We start from the raw sequence: 24004 nt of genomic DNA on the forward strand, positions 1-24004 counted from the left end.
CTCTGTCCTCAGGGCTTGTGTGTGTCGCATGGCCTTGAGTGGCTAAGAAACATTTAGGTTGTGGTACCACCTCCTAGGCTAAGCTCAGCTTTTTTTCTCTGGTCTTAATGCATGCAGAAGTGAACTCCTGGGTTGGTAAATGGGGAGCGGATCGTAATGGTTCCATCGGACAGTTTGTTTCTCTCACGTCTCTCGTCTTCAGTTGATGAGAAATGTGTTTAATCCCTCCCAGGCCGTAATATCGTAAGCTTTTTGGTAATAACAGCTCTAATCCCCCGACTACTGATGAATTGGATGAGGAGCATTAGCTTCAAAGCAATTTTCTCTGTCCGCCCCCTGCTTGAGGAGATATTAAAAACTGTTTCATTGTGCATTACTAATTTGAATGGACTTTTTTTGTTTGGCCTGTAAAAAAATTTGTTTTTACTCGGGAAAGTTTTTTTTGGCATCGTTGGGTTAATTAAAAGATAACCACACACTCTGTAAATGTCTGTGGGATGCCCTACTCACTGTAATTTCAGAACAGTAAAGTGGGGACATGGTCACTTGGTTTGCTAGTAAAACTGAAACAAGGCTTTAGGCTTATATATGCAGCTTTAGAGCTCAGATGCTTTGAGTTCCACAGTTTTATTGTGGAGCAGAATGGGATCTATTTATTTATGTTAGGCTTTTGTGCTTGTTTGTCAGCAGAAAGTCTTGTTTTAATTTTTATGACTTTCCACCAAACATGCATGAATCTTCCTTTGTGAGATCTACTTGGGCCGTGGGGGAGGGGTGGGGGGTCACCATCTTTCAAAAAGAACTCGATGGCAATGGTTTTATTAATCATAATGATGCTGTACAGTATCTCTTGGATGATAAGGCTAAGACTTATTACTCGGCCTGTCCCTATTATTGCAGAGTTGCCTGATCAGTTATTTAAGCTGACTGCAGTTACTCTCCAAAGATGTTATCTTTCACAGTCATATTTACATCACAACAGATCACAGGACAAATGTCGATCTATTGCATAATATAAAACAAGATAAGATTCTTATATTTAGGGTAGCTTGCTTTTACATTAATGTTGCCCTTAAAATGTGCACAGCTTGGGTGTCCAGGTCCCAGTGAAGTTGGCCTATTTATGCAGCTTTTATGGCCAAGTGTTGGTTGAACAGGTGTGTTTCACAGATTGTGTCAGCATAACCGACATGAGGCCAGTGTGTTGTCTGCTCAGGACGTTGCGCACTCAGCCCACCTGTCAGATATTCGGTGCAGCATAATGTGGCTCAGCCATCTTCTGGCAAAAGACTTTAAATAACCTGGTTTTAAATAGCCTTGATTATAGCCTATGGTTATAACATATTGTGATAGGTGAGTGCTAATATAATGCATATTAACAATTACTTTTTATTTTATTTTATATAAGATCTGCTCTCCAGTAGAGGGTAAAATGGAAATACTTGTCCAGAATAGTACAGTTTGGCAGTATGTTGGTTCCCAGTCAAACAAAAGAAGAGAACTACTATACAGGTGTGAAGTGTTGTGTACCATTCGTGCAGAATATAATTGTTATTTTACATTAGGTAATATTGGAATTTAGTCCTGTTCATAATTATATGGCAAGTATATTACCACCAGGAAGAATTCAAGCTATAGGATAAAGCTCACATGAGATACTTTATAACCGAATTTGGATCATGATGATGATGATGATGTGTATCATTAAAATTCTGAGGACGATAATAATTGTCTACATTACATTGTTAAACAAGCTAGTGACACCTGTGTTTTAAAAGATTTCATATAGGCTTAGATTAGATCTGTTCTGATTTGAGCATATGCAGATCTACATTGCCAGGTGTTGTTGTACTTGGCTAATGCAGTGAAGTAGTTATTTTTGTTGTTGCTGTTGTTTTTGTTTGTTTTTTTTTTTTCTCTATACTTCAGAACATTAGATTTATAATGAAATCATGGCTATGAGATTAAAGTCAATGGTATTTACATCTATATTGGATGAACCATCCTGAAATCATAACCATTTTTATGTAGCCTCCCTGTTTCAGAGCATCATGAGTAATTGGACAGTTGGCTGCTCAGTAGGTTCTTGGCCAGCTGTGTGCTGTTGCATAATTAGCTAGTCTAGGGCTAACAAAAGGTCTTGATTTGATTCTAGATGAGGCACTTGCATCTGGAGTCTGTTGTCATTTGTTTCTCAACATGATCACCAAAGCTTTGTCAGTATCAGTAAAACAAACCGTTGTGCAGCTGAAAATCAGAATAAATCGAACACAACCAAAACTTGAGGTATCAAAATCAACTGTTTGATGCAGTGTTAAATTTGAAGTATGTGATATGGCAAAAATAAAATGACTATGGAAAAGTTTGAACACCCCTGCATGACCATTTAATTAATTTACTTAATTATAGCATTTCTTTGTTTATTTTAGTGATCAGCTTCTATTTATTTAATACATTGGGGAAAATATATATAAAATAAAACATTTGTACATTTTTCCTACTGTTTTAAAGTCAGCAATTAAGCAGAAGTTGTACAATAAAATGTTCTAAAGTGTTTTCTCTTCTGTATGCATTTTCATCTTATTTTCCATCAGAAAGATCAACAAAACATAATTTGACCAGGGGCTCAAGCTTTTGCCAATCAATATTTTCATGGTGCATAATATACACCATGATACTTAGTTTATCTGAGATCTAAAACTATGAAGTGTTTTTGTAGCATCTTGCTTACTGTGTTGTAGTAAATTCAGTTAAGCGTGGCTAATGAATATGACGTAATATGACCTTTATCACTTTAATGACAAATATAATTTTGCCCAGTCATTCATTGTACATCTATGAAAAGTGGACAGAGTATGTTGTATTACTTTGTGTGGGGGCTTCACTTACTTGTTAACTACATTAACCTGCTTCAGTGAAAAACTTAAGAAGCAAACTTCTGGTACCAGACATGTTTTTGCTGATTTTGTTGAAGGGAAAGGAAATTTGTGTAATATTTCGCTGAACCGTTTTCAGAAGCAAGAACAGATTGTTGAGCTTAGCAGCACCAAACATTCACATTTCAGTCATGAAAACAAGCTGAATAAATACAATATCTGGGATTCATTCATGGATCTGTCGAACACTGGTAAATCTCAACAATAGAAAAACAGTAGCCAGGTTACAGCATACGTTCTGATGTGCGTAGAAGGTCGTAATGAGTTTGTGCAGCTTCACCTTGCAGCATCACGATATGTTTTTAAACCATATAAATATAAATGAAGTCATTCAATGTGGTTTGATGCTAAATACTCCATTTTAGAGAACTTGGAGTCACAACTCTTCACATTAGTGGTGATAGGAAGCAGACATTCATCAGTCAATAAATCTCTCTACAATGAACCATTTTACATTTAAAACAGTCTAAATGACTTTGTTTACATCTCAACGATTTGAGTTGAAAAGTGAACCAAAGTTCAAATAGGAAACTGGCGAACAAGAAGCTTCAGCTGTACGTGACAGTGTGTGGTTTTAAGCGCCTGGTCCAGTCCAAACGCTTTTCATCTGGCTCTGGATTGCTGGCTAGTCATCTCACCATTGTATTTATTTCCAAGAATAAATGAGTGTTCTGGCTAGTGAGCTGGCTCCGGCCAGGTCACTAACCAGGTCATATAAAACCTAAAATATGGCCACCCTCTCACTAAGCGACAAGAGCTCACCAAATGCCATTTTCAGTTTAAGACAGCATGGTTAAAAAGACGCAGCTTCCTTTTAACTTCACTACTGCTCAACACCAAAACATTCAGTCAGTCTCAGGGTTGCCAGATTGGGCGGGGTCCTGAGTAAATTGATTTTATGCCACTGCTGCAACAATAATTGTTCATCAGTGACTGTTCAGTCCTTGAATAATAATAATAATAATAATAATAATAATAATAATAATAATAATAATAATAATAATAATAATAATAATCATCATCATAATCATCATCATCATCATCATCATCATCTCATTTGAGAATATTCAGTATTGTCAAATTATCTTGATAGTTGCAGGCCTAGTATTATTAATAAATTATACACATTTTGGAAAACTTAATTTAAATGTGCCCAAAAGCTTTCAGTTTCTTGAACATAACTTTTTTTTTTTATCTACTACACGGCTGTTTTGGTAATTGCTACTTGGTATCTTTTCTGTGTGTAGCTTAACATGGAGGGCATGTTAGACTCTGGAGTGGTGGGAGTTAGAGTGGTGGGAGTGTGTGTCTGTGCATCTGTTAATTTAAATGAGTTTGTTGATAAGGGAGCTCATCTGAACTGCCTTTCTAATGAATATTAGTCTAAATGACACACAGGCACTCAAAAGAGCATTATCAGTGTGCTCGCTGTGGGTATTGCAGGCTGCTTTGTGCCACAAAGGGAAACTAGTAATAGCTTCTTGTTGGCACAGTACTGCCGGTATTAAATTTGTCTCGCTAAATGAGTCTGCTAATGTTGTTTGAGTTACTAACAAACAGGAGATGGGGTGATTTTCTAGATTATAGATTACAGGATCTGTAAACAGGCCTGCTGATGACCTTTTTTAAATAGTGATGTGTTGGGCTTTTCCTTGTTTAGGTTAACGAGTGTTGCCTCATCCTGCCTCCGCCTGGCTTGAGTAATAACGAGCCTCAGAGCTGCAGCAGAGGACGTTTTCTCTGCTCCATCCCCCTCCTGACCTAAGTCAGAGAAGTGAAAATGTCAGAAGTTTAGTTAGGGCTGACACACCTGAGCTCCGACAGCCTGACTACCGCCTGCCCTGAGGGCAACACAGCACCGCCGAAGTGTGCTTTCATACTTGGCTGCTCTTGCAACTGTGGACCAGTCAAAATAGCACCTGAGAGGAGCCTGCAAGGACCCGCTCTTGGCCATTGTGCCATGCAGTGACATTTTCACAAGTAAAGAGTGACTCAAGCGTAATGACAGAGCAGCTTAGGCCAAGTTTGAAACCTTAATTAATAGTAAAATTAATGCCAGTTGAGAACAACTCGCAAGCGTTTCAGGAAATACAGTCTCCACATTTTAAGTAATGCATGTGACATAACTATTTTTATAATTTTATATGACTCACACAGTTTTTGTTTAGCTTGTATTAGAGTTGTCACTAAATTTCTGGTAGTTATTACAAACACCAATGAAATCTGACAATTCATGGTACATTTGACATGACAGCAAAAGCAGATATGCCTCTAAGCACAATCCTTTATTAAATCCTTTAGTTAATCCTTTTTTTGTTGTTTGTGGATTTTTTAGTAATATAGTTAAAGACTAGTAAACATTGTAAAACAATTAAGAGTTAGTTGTAGTTTTACGTTGTTCGGGAAATTAACTGGCAGTCCACTGAAGTCAGTAAAAGAAGGAGATCATTTTCCAATTACGGCAAGAAATTTTTAATGGTTTGGGGACGTTTTGTATGTGACCTCACATAATATGCAACATGATTGCATTTTTAAACAGAGTCAGTACGAATATCAGTTTTCTATATTTCAGAAGTCTTCATATAACTAATGTCTATAAATATTTGATGTTTTTTCTATTACACTGTTAGAAATAAAAGGATGATGCTGGTACATTTTTCGTTTATCAAGGGAAAAACTATGTAAAATGCCCACAAAGGTACAACAGTGTTTAAGGTCCATTTAAAAAATGTTTTTCCAGGAGAAAAGTACATATTTTTACCTTTTCCTAACCTAATGCTTTAAAACAGAACAATAAAATAAAAATAGGAGACGAGACCCAGTGTGTGGAGTCAGTATAACTTAAAATATAATTTCAGTGGATTATGGTACAGTTATGTTCCCTGACTAAAGGTACTGAAATGTACCCTTGAAGGTACCAGCCCATGACGAGAGGGGTACTGAGTGTAGATGGTGGCTCAAATAATGGGGAAATGAAACCAAACAGCTGCTGAACATGCAGCTAAAAGAACATTTTTGCGTCAAAATTTGCATTAGGAAATGATTGGGCCTCCATTCGGTGACACAAACAACAAGATGAAGTCTGAGCTTCTGTCAGGAAGAAGTCTCAGAAGAAGTCAACTCTGTAGTGCCACTACAATAGAAAACACGGAGTTGTTCTACGTTTTCCATTTCCACTCGGAAGTTCTGATACTTTGTATATCCATGTCTCTTATATACGTTTATATATGCTTGTATTCTATCCAGTGGCTAATTGTGCTAATGTATGATGACGTCCATGGAAATCTTTTTCTCTTGAAATCCATATATTTTCAAGCTGTTATGCTTAGTACCTTCAACAATTGTTGTGGCACTTTGCTGGAATGGCCTCGTGCTGAGTTGGCGTTGAGTTCTGATAGCTCTTACTGTTCTTAACCATCCTCGACATGCTAACAATGCAGTGCAGCTGCTAGTGTACATTCTGTTGGCAAAGGCCCATCTGCAGTCCCTGGCTCCAAAGTGATAAAAGAAGAGGATATAACAGTTGCACCTCCAAGACCAGGCGCATTGTCTCCTGGGTCCCATATTGTGTTCTTTTTTTAAATGCAGAAGTTTTTAGTGGAGTGCCAGTTTCTGGGAGGTGAAGCATGTTGTCTTGTACTTTTTGGTGAGCACAAGAGCACACTCTTCACCTCAGAACTGCTATTGTGACAAAGTACTGAATTTATTTATTGTGTTAGAACTTATCAACCCAGTGGTATTTGGGTTTTTTAAATAGCAGGAAATAGTTTCACCTTGGCAAGCATTGTAACACCCTTAATTTTTCTTAAAGAAACTTCTGCCTTGGAATAAACAACCAGCCTCTACTCTCTGGTGAGCTTGCACTTCATAATGAACTTCCCTAATTAGAGAGTCCTTATCTACATCTTTTAATCCCCTGAGCAAAATTGATTGTGATTGCCGTAGCACACCGGTTTTACATGATAGGGTCTCAAAAACAATGCAGCTGTCAGCCTGAGCTTCTACATTCATACGCCTGCATTTATAGCCGAAGCCCCTAGCCCTCTCTGTATTATTTCTGGGTGCATAGAAAGCACGCTGCCAGCTTGAGTGGAAAGGACAAGCATGGAGTCTCTGGAGTGAATCTGTGGGACTGGTGGTGCCATCCGTGCTTGAAAGCTCTACATTCACTGCTCCCAGTTCCCCTGTGCCAGCTCCATCCTTCCCCCCTACTGACAGCCATTACCAACCCACAATACCTCCCACTGTTCCCAGAGCCCAGGGTGCCAACACAGGACTGCATCCTAGGGTGATGGAGCCATATAAAGGAAAAGCTTGGTTATTTTATTTATTTATTTTTTACCCATTTGTGAGGACCTTGGCCCTAGATCTTGAAGTAGCAGGTGGATTTTGTGAAAGAAGGTAATCATTTGCTAGCTAGGTGAGTTTCTGTACCCAGAGAGGAGCAAACAAGGCATGAATCATACTGATGAGGTTGCGGAGGAGGCGTGGCAGCTGCCTGGTCAACATGGTGCCAAGGAGAGCGCATAATAAGAGAGTTTGTAGGCGTGGCCTCCTCGCAGATTAATGTACTTGTTTTGCGATCGTTCTTCTTTAAAGATGACTGCGCAGCAGTTTTTGCTATATATCATGAATGTTTATGGCCTATTTCCAGTTGTTTTCTGTTGGACAGGTTGACTGATGATTGATAATCACCCCCCCACCCCCCTTCCAGCAGGCAACTATTCTTTACCTAAAGCTCATGTTTTTCAGACTGAATAGATACAATGATGCAAAGAACACTAGCTGGTGGATAGAACGTAGTTCAGCTGCAGCATATGTCTACTTGGCCTATTAAAACTAATGGCAAAAACTACAGGGGCATGATTGGAATTGGCTGATATTTACTATATTTACAGTATCACCGCCATGGTGTTATTCACAATAATGCGCTTCATTTTATGCTCTGCAAAATAAAGCAAAGGAGGCCTGAATATTGCAGCAAATGTGCTTTGATGTGGACAGTTCCTTCCGTAGAGTCATAAAACTGTCATAATATCAGGTTCAACTCTGCTATTTCAGTGTTCGCCACAGTAACCTGATCCCAGTTTGTTTGGCTGTTCTGCTGTCACAGCTGCCAACCAAAAAAGGCTCCTAAGGGGCAAATTTGGAATTTGATGCTGTCACTTTTCTGAACATGATGAAAAGGGCTGCAGGTCAAATAATATCTTATTGGAAGTTATCTGATGTAATCATGTACTCTTTTTGAATGTACTAAAGGCAAGCAGAAACATAGATTATAATTACTGTGAAATAAAACAATAGAAAAATCTAGCAGTGGATGGTGTACCGGTTCTCAGAGTTTTGTAAGAACCATGCAGATAACACAATATACAATGTAGATCATGCTAACATCAAGGCCTTTAGGTAAATGGCTGAGCTGTGGATGTTTGTTACTTTCCAAGTGAAAATAAAAATCACTTTGTTTTCGAGGCAGTGGACATGGAGTTGCTGGTGTTTTGAGGTTAGCCTTTGCCTAACATGGATACCACAGGCATATAATATATAATATACTGCCTGTGTGCTGTCGGTAGCAACTGTTTCATAATCACTCTCAACACCTTGTTTCCAGTTGGTTCCAAAATGAGCCAATCCACCCCTAATTTAAATAGCTACTGTAACATGGCCTTAACATTTAAATCTTTGTCTGCTATGGGGATTTCAACCCATTTCAGCCTTTTTTTTTTTCCTTCTACAGTATGTAATTATTCATTACGCCTACATTACTGTGGCTAAGCCCCCATCTATTCACTCTGTGCTGCTCTGCACAAAACTCATGTTTTTTTTCTTTCTTTCTATGGAGTCCGTGGTGCAACTTGTTCAAATGGGTAGGATTACATCTGTGTGACACTCCTGTAGTTTGGTCTGATCTCAGGATTACACAGAGCTCAGCCATACCTCCTGCATATTAGTGGATTTGAATACAAATGATCTTCGAACACAGCTGCAGATGCGCCCTGCTCTATCAGCTTGGGCTTGCTGGTCCAGACCATGCTGTCTCAGGTGCTGTATGGTGGGGGCCCAGCCTAACCCTGACAGCGTAGTCTAAGGATTGTACTTGCAGTCTTTCTCCCCCCCTCCTCCACTGTTGGAAATGGTGGCGTCTGAACTCTGCCTCCTTTCCTGAGAAAGCTGTAAAAAGATCAAATTATTTATAGTCGTCGGAAAGGAGACGAGCTGCTTATCTTTCACTGCGCAGTCAGTCGCTGTGTGCTGCCTCACTGCAGCCTCAGCAGAGGTGAGCGAGAGATAAGCAAGAGGTGGAGAGTCAGGGAAGGGAGAGCGGGGCTTCAAATGAAAGAGATGAAGGTAGAGAGAGAGAGAGAGCACTCTTTCTGCCCTGATCTTTCGTTCTATATGCGATGTCATTTCACCAAATACGAGTGATCCTTTTTTATGAGGCAGTATTTTAGGACTTTGGGCTGTCGCAGAGGGGAAAGCAAACTCCTTCAGAGAGCATTTTAGATGTGAATTGCTGCATCGTGCACAGCTAAATCTTTTTCCCACTGCGTGTTAATATGAGGCCACTGCGCTGTCAAACAGCACAAACTCCTGTCGTGCCTCTGATTGTAAAGATTTTAGTTAATCCTCAGTCATGCCTTCACTAAGCCTCCCAGGTCAATCAGTTTAATTTAGTGCATACAGTGCCACTTGTTTGCCTAAATGGATCAAGTCTATTGTGCAATTGATGCTCATTCTCTGGCTCCTGACCTTAGGCTGGCTTAGCCTACGCTGCGGATCTGTAATGATTTTTTTTTTTTTTTTTTTTTGGTGTGCTATGCCTTTGTCATTGGCGTGTCTACCCCGCCACAGCAGGCTCAGTAATTAGCAGTGGTGGGAAGCAGCGCTGTTCAAGCCTATTGATTTTTATTCCAGGCCCGACAGATGAAATGCCAGGAAAGATGATGTGAGAGAGAAAGCCGCCCCTGCTGATTGGCATTGTTTGCCGAGAGTTGCTGTTTTACAGCAAGGAGATGAATTTAGAGGAGCTGGAAATTCTTTATCGCACCGTTCGTCTTCCTCTGTTAGAGCGGTTGCTCTGCGAAGTGTTGGTGACAACTGCTGGAGGTGCAAGAGGCTGGTGGGTGACTTTGGCCCGGTCTCTGTTAGAGGAGCTGCAGTAATTTGGTTGCTTGTGAAAAACGATCCCGAACTGTTTAGGACTTCTCTCCGGCTTAGTCTGCATTTAGTGCAACAGATTGCTCTCTTTCAAAGACAAATTTAGCAAGCAGAATAATAACTCACTAGTGCTGGCGGCTGTTCCACTGCTCTCCGTCACGGTAAGCTGCTCAGTATGCTGCTGTGAACTCTGGGAATCGTATGCTAAGGTGCTGGACAGATATTGAATTTTTTTTCTCCTCCTTTCAGGGCTCATTCATTGAGTATTCATGCAGTGAGGAATGATATTGATTGGACCTTTTAAACTATGCTTAATATAATGTAGATATGCATCAAATTCAGCCTAAACGAATTACTGATTGCCTGTCAACAGCAAAACGTGAAATGTCACTGGAACGTGAAGTGCTATAGAGGCAATGCGATTTATGCATGTTTGTGTGTTCTTGCCCTCAGGTGAGCAGTGAGGATGCGTTGCCTGGCGGCCCGGGTCCACTATAAGACCCTGATAGTGATCTGTGCTCTGCTCACGCTAGTCACCGTGGTGCTGTGGAACAAGTGCACCAATGAGAAGGCACTACGCTTCCTGCCCCGGGCCCCGCTACCCCCACCAAGCCCCAGAGTGGATGGCCTTCAGCAGCAACCCCAGCCCCCTGAGCCCCCGCCTGTGGTTGGAGGGGTTCGATATGAAGAAATCGACTGCCTGATCAATGATGATGTCACCATCAAAGGGCGGCGGGAGGGCAGCGAGGTCTACCTGCCCTTCAGCTGGATGGAGAAATACTTTGACGTGTATGGCAAAGTGGTGCAGTACGACGGCTACGACCGCTTTGAGTTCTCCCACAGCTACTCCAAAGTGTATGCTCAGAGAGAACCCTACAGCCCCAGTGGAGTCTTCATGTCCTTCGAAGGGTACAACGTGGAGGTGCGGGACAGAGTCAAGTGCATCAGTGGAGTGGAAGGTGCGTTGGTCTGTTAATATTTTCATTAAGAAAAGAACATCCGTTTGTCACCATGAATTATATTAGTAATAATGTTGATGATTAATGAAGTAATTATGTTTTTTTAAAGGTCAAATGATAAAAATGGACAATTGAAGAACACTGGGGGGAAAAAAGTATAGAATATGAAAATATAAATTAAAATCTTTTTTCTGTAAAAATAGCCAGGGGAAGAATTTTAAATATGCATTGTTGTCCTGTAAGTTGTGAACTAATCTTTTTTTAAAGTATTGGCAAGTTAATTTTTTTTTTTAATTAAGCAATCGGTTTTAATCAGTTAATCGTGATGGCTCTACTGTGTATTTTAACTTGCCTCATGATGTTCACTAGGGTTGTAATCCTTGCGCTGCATTTACTTTACAACGAAGCGCTTACCTGACTGACTGTTGACTGCTTTGTGGGCGTGTCACTAAAATGAAAGCAAGTTTAGGTGTTCAAGCAGAGTTGTAGGCTAGTTCTGTTCTGAAATAAAAGTGAAGTAAATCCATGTGTTTTAAAAAATGTGAACAGATGACTCTCCTTGATCTTCTTTCAACTGATTTCAGCTGCTCCCCTTCTAGGCTCGCTTCTCATTTGCATAAAGTTAAGAAATCTCCCTTTTATTGTTCTTTCCACCTGCTTCATGATACTCCCACACTCCTCCACGCATAACTGCCACCTGTCTATAGAAATAAATGGAAGGCGAAGTGAAAATTGTCTTGCTTTGCTGTAATGTAAATGGAGCATTAGACTCTGACAAAGGTATCCTGATTTATAAGGTAACAGGTTGATATTTAGCGACATTTCAGAAGATACTGCACTGCAGTGTAATGAATCCTCTCCCTAATGCTGGCTCAAACAGCATTTTATAGGCTTTGGCTGCTTGTTGAAATGTCTGAACAAGTACTCAAACACACCATCAAAATCACTCTCAAATACAGTAGTGTTTAGGGTAATGTGGTGATCTTTATGTTGTGGTAGTTACAGAGCAGCTTTGTGCTGTAGTACTGTGTGGAGGAAACATGTGTCTCCTACAGAAAATGTTGTAAAAAGTTGCACATGTGCTGTTTGTGCTGTGAGATTTTGAACCTGTTGTAAAACTGCTGAATTAGAAAAGAAAGGAGAAAAACAGCTAATATTCACACCAGAAGTATTTATGTGACAAAGCTGAGTCAGAGGCAAAGTGAATTGGATGCAAGCTGTACTTGGATAAGGATCATTATACTCATATTTTGGATTATTTATTAAAATTGTCATGGTCTTCTTATTGCAGATTTTGCACTGAGCATTTTGGTTAACGTCCAGTAATTTGCAGTGCTGCCAAACATGATTTCTTTTGGAGGCATCTTTGCGTAATAGCCTGAATGGCCATGTTGAAAGCGGTGCAGTATGTTAGACTCTTAGGTGAGGTGATGCCTGGCAAGGATTTATGTTGTGTTCAACTAAACCAGCTACTATTTATTTATTTTTAATCTCCTTCCATATATGAACAGTCACTGTTCTAACTAAAATCCTTTTGCGGATGAAATTTATTATAGTTTAGACTCCAATTTCTGTTCCTGAAAAAAGAAAGACAAAGCTGCTGAATATTTAAAAGGAATAAATATTAAGTATTTTAATTTTTATTCAGGTCAGCCCCATGTAGTTCTGTTTCAGTTCATGATAAATTTCAGCAAAATCAAGTTGACATGTGATTAAACTATAGTGAAACTTGTATCAGTGTATTGTTGCATCCATAATGCTTATCTTATGAAATTCTAGAACATTGGCATGTGTTTAATTTCCCATACTCATCTAAAATAAACACTCTCAAAGGAAGATGGCAAATCTCCTGAAGGTTGAAGTGCTACAGCTATGATAAATGCATACCAGGTACTTGAATCTTTTAATCCGGCAGTTCAATAACAGTTGCTCAACAATGTTTGGTGGTTTTGTTCCAGTGATTGCAAATTCCAGGTTTGATTGTTTATTTATTTAAGGATGTTTTGGGTATATGTCAAGTAATCGGTTAAATTCAGCAAGTATTGTGGCTAAATTTTCAAACAGTAAATATTGAGCACCTTAAAAGCTTTGATGCTAAGCATCTCAAAAGAATTGACCCTGGTTGGGAGCATTAAGGTTTTTCTCCAGCCACTGGAATAATGCAATCATGTTTAACTACACAGATTCCTTGAAAGCCAAATCACATTCTCAAATTAAAATGTGAAGTGTACTGGCATGTGGGTGGGTGTGAAACCATGTCTTACACATCACTAAAATCTCTCTTAAATGGAGCATTTCTGACCTGAATGATATGCACTGGCTGAAAGTAACAGTTTTCTCTCATGAGACATTGGCCTCTGAAGAAATCATGTCGACTCCATCCAGACAATGCATAAGAAATCTGATTCAATATTGCCTTTTACAGAATCATTGTGGCAAAGAGCTGCCAAAAATTCCAGTCTCCCAAATGAATACATGAGTGCAGAAGTAGAAGGTAAACATTGTTCTTTTTAAGATTTTAATGTGTTGTTTACAAAATTTCTCTTCTCAAAGGAGCTAGTGCGGTCGGTTTTCTGGCTTAGTTTGTTGTTTGAGTTGATGTGCAGCTCCTCTGCTTTTGACAGGTCTTTCTCTTGGGCGTGTGTCTACCAGCATGTGTGAATAATTGTGTACTTATGTGCATAAAAGGATTTGTGACTCGTGTTTATCTCCCACCCTTACAATAGAAACCCAATGTCTCCCAATGTACAATATGAATTTCAAACAGGAAAAGTCTAACAATAAGCAATTAAACAAATCAAGCAAAAGCAGTTAAATTTATCAATAAATAATTAGACATTAGGCACAATAAATTATTATAAAATATGAGACACTGATAGAAATTGATTTTTTTTTTTTTTTTTTTTTTTTTTTTTTTTTTTTTTTTTTTTTTTTTTTAAATTAGTCAGAACAACAGCACAATTATGGTTACATTCTCTGCATATTTACAGCACTTTCCATTTGCGCCAGCAGAGGTGGCTAAAACGTTTTCAATTTTTAACCCCAATTTTTTTCAAATTAATTTTATGTGCCAGCATGCTAATATTATGGATACTCATGTCATCAGTCATGACATAACATCACAATAACAGTATCGCTAACATCATATTATGCCCCGCTACGTTTATTGTTGGCATGACTGCTGTCAGTAACACTTCATTCTGGTGTGTGAGTGAGAGAGGAAGGGACAGAGAGAGAAAGATGAGGAAAAGAGAACACGGAGTCTTGTAGAGGCTGCTGGTGGCCATTAATAGTCATTTAGCCCAGTAGCACTGTAAGGGTTTTCCTGGAAGCCAAGCTTAAGTAATCCACCTCTAGCCTCTCATGAGTAATGGACCATCAATGAACTTACATTAAGCAAATGAAACTGGGATTGATTCGGCTAGATTACAGGAGTTGATTGTTGTGACCCCAAACTTAATGGAGAAACCTTTTATGCTTGTATAGACATGCTTCTTCTATTTCGCTGAGGTGAGAGAGCAGGAGGGAGATTGAGAAATTGGATGGAGGAGTGAAAGAGAGGCTGCTCAGGGTGGTTTGCTGGCTGCTCTTTTGGTCATGTCCTTTGGCATTGTTGTCATGCTGTCCAAGAGACACATTTGAACATGCTTTTTTCTCTTTGTCCTCATCTGAGCAGTAACCAAGCATGGCGCTCACAGCGTTCCATCACAGTTCCCCTTTCATTTATCTATCACTGGCTGTTTAAAACCTCACTTACCGTCTCTGTCTGCCTCTTTTTTTCTCTCTCTTGCTTTCTGCCTCTCTCTGCATGTCTCTCACACTCACTCTGTGTCTAGCCCAGCTGTCTCTCCCTCTCTTACACTTGTCTGACTAGCTCTGTCTACAGTTCTGGGAAAAAGTGTTGGCCCCTCTCCTGATTTCTGCTCATTTGTCACACGAAATGTTTCAGATCATTCAGTTAATTTTAATACATTTAATATATTTAACTTGCCATGAGTCTTTTACATCATTGTGGAGGAATTTTGGATCATTGTTCTTTGCAGAATTGTTTTAATTTGGCTTCATTGGATGTTGTTTGGGTATAAACTGGCTGTTTAAGCAAGGCGAGCACTCTCCTTCAGGATTTTCTGATAGAGAGCAGAATTCATGGTTCCATCACTTATGACAATTTGTCCAGGTCCTGCAGATGCAAAGCAGTCCCAGATCATCATACTACCACCGCCATGTTGGCTGTTGGTACGATATTTCTATGGTGAACTGCAGTGTTATCAGATGTAACAGGACCCATGCCTTCCAGAAAGTTCCATTTTGGACTTATCAGTCCACAGAATATTGTCCAAAAAGTCTTGGGGGTCTTTTAGATGTTCTTTGGCACATGTGAGACAAGCCTTTGTGTTCTCTTTGGTCAGCTATGATTTACGCCTTGTAGATCTCCCATGGATGCCATTTTGGCCCTGCATGGCCCGTGGAATCGTGTATATTGATGTTAACTGAGGCCTGCAGTTCTTTAGATGTTTGTCTGGGTTCTTTTGTGACTTCTTGGATAAGGTGACGATGTGCTCTTTTTGATATTTTGGTAGACCACCCACTACTGGGAAGGTTCACCACTGTTTCAAGTTTTCTTTATTTGTAGATGGACTCTGTGTAGTTCGCTGGAGTCAGAGAGCCTTAGCAATGGCTTTGTCACCTTTTCCAGACTGGTAGGGTCCAGTGACTTTGTTTTACATCTGTATTTGAATCTCTGTGAACGTGGCATCATATGCTGCTTTTTGAGACCTTCTAGCTGCTTCACATAGCCAGACAGGTTCTATTTAAGTGATGTTTAGATTAAACAGATCTGGCAGTAATTATGTCTGGGCGTGACTAGTAAAATTGACCACAGTAGTTCATTTTTTTAAGTAGCTAAGGTGCAATTCGCATAGGGCTGATCATTGAGCCTTATCTGTCTGTCCTCTCGCGCTCGCGCTCTCGCGCTCGCTCTCACGCTCTCTCACGCTCTCTCTCGTGCTCTCTCGCTCTTGTGCTTTCTCTGTCTCTCTTTAGCTTTCATACCCTGTTGATTCCTTGCACCCTGCTCTCTTTGTCCCTCTCTTTATCTCTTGGTCACTTGCTGGCTAGCTGGCTCATTTATTTGTTCTCTCTCTCATGCTCTTTCTCTTGCTCTCGCTGTCTTGCTCTCCTCTCTTACCGGAAGACACAGAGACACTGCCAAATGACTCAGACTGGCTCTCTCTCTTATTTTTTATTTTTTTATTTTTTTTTTTTTACTGCTGTTTTGTCCTTCAGACTCTCAGGCTTGCCTCTCACTCTGAGTCTCGTGACCTTTGCTTCAATCATCCATTTGCAGACAGAGCAGTCACACTACACACCTCACACTGCGCTACAGTAAGCATGCAGATCAAAAGGGGGCGATGTAAAGGTTGCCTGAGCAGAAAGGTGCTGCTGCTCCAGCGACAGTATATACCCTCTGAATAATTCAGGGGTGCATATAAGGAGACTAATGTTTATTGGGTTTGGGAGACACCTTTTCTGTTGCTGTATTAGGAGGTTATTCCTCATATAATTTCCTTTTCGGTTCAAATGCATGGTGCGGTCTAAATCACAGTCATCAGTTATCCTCCACTCTTGGAGACTTTCCACACAGTGTACTAAAATTGCATCATACAGAGAGTGGAGTTGGCAGTGAAGTATGATTATTTTGTGCGTAACTGCAGTTCAGAAACCACAAGGAATTAATGCTTTCAGCATCCTATCCAGCCATCAGCCAACAGAGAGCACATATTTGATTTTCAAGGGTTATTCGTTCATAGCGATCATGCAAACATCTGCATTCTGTTAGCACCATGTCTGTGAGATGTACCAGAATTACATCAGCTTAATTTTATTACCGGAATATGTTGTGATCAGCTTTGCAAAATACTTTGTGTGCCTTTTGTCCTAGAGTTACTGTAGAAGTCTCTGTAGTGGATTAATTGCAGAACTGTGGTTATGGGTATCTAGGAATTATTTTATCCTTCTCCAAAAATCATTTTGTAATGAATAAAACAGTGTGTCATTGTTTAATTGAAAATGAAAACAATGGGTACTTAATTGCCCATATGAACTGATATCAGTCAGCACTGACGGCTCTACTTCAAACCAATGCTAACTGATTTAGAAGTAATAAAATGTGTTATGCAGAGGTGAGAGTCATTTGTTGATGTATTTGTTGTTGCAGATAACTTCCAAACAATGAATTGATGTAACTTTTTTTTGTCTCCGACAAAAGGCTGTAACTGCAGCCAAGATAAAACACTGTAGTGCATGTTTTAGAATAAAAATGCAGGTTTAACCTGATTACAAAAACAATTACAAAAAAAATGTAAGGCTTATTAAAAACTTTATGAAAAAAAGACTTTACTCAACTCTGACTTGGACCTCAGAGACTCAAAGCATAACTTAGACTTGCATAAAATGACTTATGAACATCCATAGCACATCATACTTTTGACCATTTTTATAGCTAAGACTATATCAGAAGCAACGTAAGGAAATCTGTTTGAGATGTAAAATTAAGGTTTGTTTCTGTGGGTATTTATGCATGCAGTTTGCACATTGTTATACCACCATGAGTGACTTGCTGATACGGAAATAAGCCTCAAATATTTTAAACCCTAGAATCTTTGTATCGGTATCTGCATCAATGCATCTGTACTAGTTACTATTGCTTTGTAGCTGCTACACAAAACGAAAGAAGCAAACTTTAGACACTATGCATATCTTGGCTGATCAGCTGTATTTGATGTGAGGGGAAAATTGTATACATTTGGTTCTTTGCCAAACTCTTGCTTTTGACAGCTTCTTAATTGGCTTTCTGTAAGTAGCCTACAGTTTGTAGAGATGGGGAAAGAGACTGAATGAATACCATTCTTTATCATTTGCAGATTCATATACTTTGTTTTGCGAAGGAAAACCTTCCTAGCCAAAACTTTACTAGCTGGACATAATTCACTCCATGCTACCCTTCACCAGTATTCGCAATTGAGCCATTTTCTTCTCTTGTTGCAATTTCTTCTTTTTAGAGAGTGTGACATTATTCCTTCACCTTCCTTTCAGCAAATTTCCACAGGCATGTTCAGAGTGTGGTAAATGGCCGAGCTTTCTGCTCTCCGCCATGCTATCTTGAAGGGGCAGGTTTGTAGTGTAATCCTTTGTGTTACATTGAGAATTTTGGCCGTCTCTAAATGGAGATAAATCCGACGGCTGGTTGAACGCGACAGGGTGTGAATTGCTTTAGCTCTCTCATTTCGTCCTGGGCCGATTTGCGCAGGCATGTTACCGTGTTTCCTTGCTTCCATTACTCATGGGTTGTAGCTGTGGGCTCTGTGAGCTCTTCATGATTCTGCTGTGTGCTTTTAGAAGCTCTTCTATTTTAATTACTACAGTGGGATGCGTGTGCGTGTTCAGACCTTTAGGGGCTTGTTCAAGGTTGCAAAACGTTTTCTCCTGCTTCTCCTCCAGTATCTGTGGCAAGGTTATTTTGAGAAGCAAGTTATCAAAGCACATGCATTAAAGGTGAGAAGGAGGTGCCATTTCTTAAGTGTGCATGTGTGTGTTCAGTAGTTGTGTTCATTCCCTGCTTTGAGTTGTCGATCATTGTTGTTCTAAGAAAATGGTATTTTACATAACATTTAAATGTAGATTAGGATTAGATAGACTGCTTTTGCCTGCCAGTTTTCTTTGTAACTGTACTAAGTAGGGTCATAATGATTAATCTATTAAACTTGATTAAACAAAATCAATTGAAATGGCCTTTTCAATCAGCTGTATTTATTTAGCAGTTTGCATGATGACAGTGCTTATTGGAAATTTTTCTATAAGAATTTAGTGGTGCAGAACTCATTATAAATGCCTATGGATTGGGAATGGAATGCCATAAAAGCTCAATTTTTCAAAACTGTTTTCTAAATATTTAATAAATTAATCAAAATAACTGGTAAATTACTTGATTACTATCATGATCACTAGTGACAGCCCCAGTGCTAAGTAGGAAGCAGTCGTGCGGAGTGGGTTTCATGCATGTTATCCTTATGAAATTTGAGATACGGAGAGAAACAGAAAGGGATGGAAAGCGTGTGTATGTATGTGTGTCAAGAGTCTGCAATGTTTGCCCAATCATACAAGGAGAAACCCCAGCTGTGAAATAATGGGGTTCTGTTCCTTATTTTCAATGCAAGCTGTGTTTCAGACACAAAAGCAGCACTTCATGTAGAGGTAATAAGACATTAGAGCCCTGAGCAGGGAGCTCAAGGAGATGGCCTATTATCAGAGCTGGAGAGTGAGAGAAGACACACACACACATACACGTACTCCAGGCTGTGTCGCTAAATGAGGAGAGAGGGAGCGAAAGACAGAGAGAAAGAGGTGGATAATGAAAGAAATGGGGAAAATTCAGGTTCACTAAAGAAGCGTGAGGAAGAAAGAGATTCTCCTAGACTGAGTGATAACTCTCCTGTAGTGGACAAATGGAGAGCTCTGAATAGAATCTAGGCCAGACGCTGCTTCTGCGGCCTCCGTTTAACTCCTCATGTGGGTCCCACTTACAGCCTGTATGTGAGCACAAAAATGGCCTTGAGGAATGCAGTGGTTCTCATTAGAGTGTGTGTGTTTGCTTGCTGTTTGGTCCATTTATCTGTGTCTCTGCTCTGATGTATGTGCTTCTCTCTCTCTCTCTCTCTCTCTCTCTCTCTCTCTCTCTCTCTCTCTCTTTCTCTTTCTCTTTCTCTTTCTCTTTCTCTTTCTCTCTCTCTCTCTCTCTTTCTCTCTCTTTCTCTCTCTTTCTCTCTCTCTCTTTCTCTCTTCCCCCCCCCCCCCCCCCCCCCCCCCCCAAAAACTTCAAACCAAGTTATAAAGCTGCAGTATAGCTGTGACTTGCCCTTGATTCGGTATTGAGCCGTGTGCCTTGGCAGCCTGTGCTGTGGAACAGAGCACTAAAGCTAGAAGTGGAGCTCTTCCTCTGCTGAGAGTGAATGAGACGAGGTGATCTTTCACCCTCAGCTTTCTCATCACTGTCAGCCTCTATCTCTCACAAAGTCCGGAGTAACTGGTAGCGGTCAAACTCATGAGAATTCTTCTGAGTGAGTTACATAACTGCACAGTCTCCTCTGCTGTGATTTAACTTGATTGGTTTTTGATTGATTGATTGGTTGTGGTAGTCAGGTAGTAGTGGGTGATATACTGCTTCATCCTGTATAATGGCTTAAATTCTATTTATGTTATGCGTTATGTCACTGGTGTGGCACTTACTAGTGCAGCTAATGCAACACTGAAGCAGTGCAAAACACTCAAGTTATCTGGTTAAGCTGAATGGCTTAGTGTTGGGCAGCCATGTTTCAGTGAAAATGAAAACGCAGCATAATCTCCTGCTTTATAGCTCTTTATAGTCTGAAGTCCTGTTTGTTCTTAAGGAAGCAGACAAATATGAGGAATTGAGGAGAAACGTGTAAGCAATAGTTTGTTCCTTGGGGTTAGACTCTTGGCCAACAGCACCAACTGGCCTGCTGCACTGTTTCCTCTCGCACTGCCTGTGACGCCTGCCTTGGTCAGCTGCATTTGATGTGGCTTTGGAGCTTGATAATTTCAGCCGGTATTGTTTTTTTTTATCATTATCAATGAAAATATTACTGATGATGCACTTACAATTAGTGACTTATGTGGTCACCATGTCATCAGTATTTGAACATGTGATTTCTCAAAGACTTTGCAAAATTTTACCCGATGTGCCACTGGAGAACTCTGTGTGTTTGTGTGCACTTAATAATCAATCAGATGTTGTCAGTTATCCATTCAGTGTATTTATATGCACTTGAGTAATCAGACCATGAAGAAACTCCGGGTCTTCACGAGTCAGGCAGATTTCTGCTTTGCAACCAGCCAATAAACTCACAGAAGATGTGACGTAAAACATGTAAAGCTCAAACATCATGCCTTTTTTTTTTTTTTTGCACACATCACACCACTTTATCTGATACCATGAACATACAGAATATTTAAATCCTTCATTTCATCAAGCATGTGTTTGGTTTAAGTGCTGTTCTAGAAGTGTTTTGCCCCCGTCTTGGGGCAGTGCTGCTTTCCTATTTCCAGTACTGTGGTCTGTTTCAGACATGTGCAGACTGAGAAATCTGAAAGTAATCAGATTAAGAGTTTACATGCACTAAGAACTCTGATTTCTGAGTTAAAATCCAGCTCTCTTTATCTGATTTCTCAATCTAATTTTTAGACCTTGTTGCATTCTGAGAAATCAGAGTTTGCTGTATACGTTTGAATAATCAGATAACTGCAGAAATCCGATTATGATTGGATTATTGAGTGCACTCAATATGAGACCTGCTCTGTAACTGTATGAAAGCATTACCGGCTGAACTGTTAAATCTGAACACAATCGTAAAATAACAAAACATGTAAAATGTAGCCAAACCCAACTTTGTCCCAAGCATTTAATTGAAGAACTAATGAAAAGTAAGAATACTAAGAATTATTAAACTGAAGTAGTTACAGCAATGACTTTTAGCTTCACACCCAGTGCAGCAGTCCTTCTATTATTTGAGACTGTAATTTTCTGTTTATTTGAGTTTAAGAACTGTGACAACTGTGAACTGCCAGTCATGTCTGTGAGTAAATGTTTAATTAACACTATTAGGGTATAATATTAAGATATAAATTATAAATCAGCTGATATTGGTTTTTGGACTGAATTGGCCACAAATTTTCATATCAGCTTGACCCTGCTTCTACATTACCATTTCCAAAAATCAAAACCAGTTGTTTTTTCTGTTTGATTCAACAGGATATGGACGCTTTTGTTTAAGGTGGTAAGACTAAAATTGTAGCATACTGGATCAGCTCTTTTCCTGGTGACTATTGAGGTAAAACAGTTTGGTAAACAGTCACAACAGGATGTGTAGCTATTTGATATGGTTCAGTTTGATGACTTCAAGGTAGAAGACAAATGTCTTTCACCTTTTTCTCTGAAACGCCCTCCTTTTCCCTCTCTCTCTGCTCTGCAGGAGTGCCTCTGTCCACCCAGTGGGGCCCTCAGGGTTATTTCTATGCCATTCAGATAGCACAGTATGGCCTGAGCCACTACAGTAAGAACCTGACGGAGCGGCCACCCCATGTCGAGGTGTATGACACGGCTGAGGAACGGGACAGCAGGCCCAGCATATGGAGCGTGCCCAGAGGCTGCTCATTGACCGGGAGCTATGACAAAACCCGCTTATCGTCTGTCCGTCAATTCAGCACCCCAGGTACCAACAGAGGGAGGCCTTGTAGCACCCTTTTCCCTTTCTGTTTTTCTTGTTATATTCTTTTTGTGTTCATCTATATTTTTGTCTTTTTCTGTTCTATTCAATGCTATTTTAGAGCAGAGAGTACACTAAAAGAGACCAAGGTTTTGTATTTGTCTTTCAGCCTTTCATTCTGATTCCTTTACTGTAAATTTGTGTCAGAAATGTATTATAATCATCTTAGAATGCATTATATTCAATTAGAATTACAATATGAGTTTGTTTGTTTGTTTGTTTGTTTTATCTTCACTTTTGTTCTGCTCCATTATTCTTCCTTCTCCACTTTTTCTGTCACCTCAGCTCCTCCCTGAACCGCATGTTTCATCAGGTCCCTCTGCCTCTCCTTGTAATTTCCCCTCTGGTTATTGTCTTCATTTATTTCCCCAATCAGCAGCTTTGCAGTGCATCTTATATTCTCCTCCACAAAATCAATATCTACACCCTGTTAAAGCCAACACACCCCAGCCAGACATCAGCCAGGACCCCTACTCCTCTGCTGGAAGCGCCAGCTCTCTGCTTCCCCTGTTGGCCACCAATATGTATTTTGTTGTTAATAATACAGTGTGGCTTTTTAGCACTGATCTAATCAATAGCCATTAGAATTAGCTGGGCTATTGTGCTGTCCAGCAGTAATTGGTGTCATCACCTAGAGCATTGATTTGAGCAGGGCCAGCTGGGACACACTGGATCCAGCGCTCCAGTCTCTTTAATGCTCATTCTCTCGCTCTCTCTCGCTCTCTCTCGCTCTCTCTCGCTCTCTCTCGCTCTCTCTCGCTCTCTCTCTCGCTCTCTCTCTCGCTCTCTCTCGCTCTCTCTCGCTCTCTCTCGCTCTCTCTCGCTCTCTCTCGCTCTCTCTCGCTCTCTCTCGCTCTCTCTCGCTCTCTCATATTTCTGTTTCTCTCACCACTTTTACTTTTCACTATGGTCACTCTTCTTGTTGTTTTCCACTGATGCTTTATTGACTGAGGGTGATCAGAGGAGTGAGGTACAAATCCACTTACTCTCTGCATTGCTTTAAGTAATGGACATATATTAGTTTATTTTATATATAAAAGCCAGACTGTGCTCCACCAAATTCTTGAAATTATCCCTTATCTTTCTCCCTGACTTTTTTTTTCCTCTTCCAAGCTCTTTTCTCCCCTATCTGCAAAAAGCTCTGAAGCCTCTTCGTTTTTTCTTTTGAGTCTGGTCTAGAAGTTACGAGAGAATAAGGGAACAGCAGGCAAGAACAGATGCTTGCGTATAAATCAAGCTTAATAGTGAAAGAAGCTGAATTTTGGGCAAGACATTGAGTGTGCATTTCAGCAGGCCTAGATTGAGAGAGAGATGATAGGCTGTTTGAGGCTTGCCCAGCTAGAAGCTTATTAATGTGGACTGCAGTACTGTCTGTTCTGAAGAAATGATGAGCCACCACTTCTGCGCACTTGAAAAGAATTTTTTTCCTCTCTCATATTAGGATCTCTGCCAAATATGTGTCTTCTCTCCTGGTTCTTCCTCTCAGTCTAATTAACTGCTGGGAAAGGTGACACATGTGAACCTAGCAGCCTGTAGACTTAATTCTGATGCAATTAGACACTGAAGAAATATGTGTTTGTGCTTTGTTAAAGTGAGAAATTGTTAGCTG

At 40.0% G+C, this 24004-nt stretch overlaps 1 protein-coding gene across 1 annotated transcript in view; it reads left to right on the forward strand.

Annotated features, from left to right (window-relative positions):
• Positions 1 to 24004, forward strand: part of glceb (glucuronic acid epimerase b) — a 72361-nt gene that overhangs the window by 41910 nt on the left and 6447 nt on the right. The window contains exons 3-4 of the mRNA XM_017703506.2: positions 10548 to 11053; positions 22102 to 22341. Of these exons, the coding sequence (XP_017558995.1) occupies positions 10561 to 11053; positions 22102 to 22341 (733 nt within the window). The 5' untranslated portion in view covers positions 10548 to 10560. The remainder of the gene's footprint in view (positions 1 to 10547; positions 11054 to 22101; positions 22342 to 24004) is intronic.

This window comes from Pygocentrus nattereri, chromosome 25 (genome assembly GCF_015220715.1).
Source record: "Pygocentrus nattereri isolate fPygNat1 chromosome 25, fPygNat1.pri, whole genome shotgun sequence".
NCBI lineage: Eukaryota > Metazoa > Chordata > Actinopteri > Characiformes > Serrasalmidae > Pygocentrus > Pygocentrus nattereri.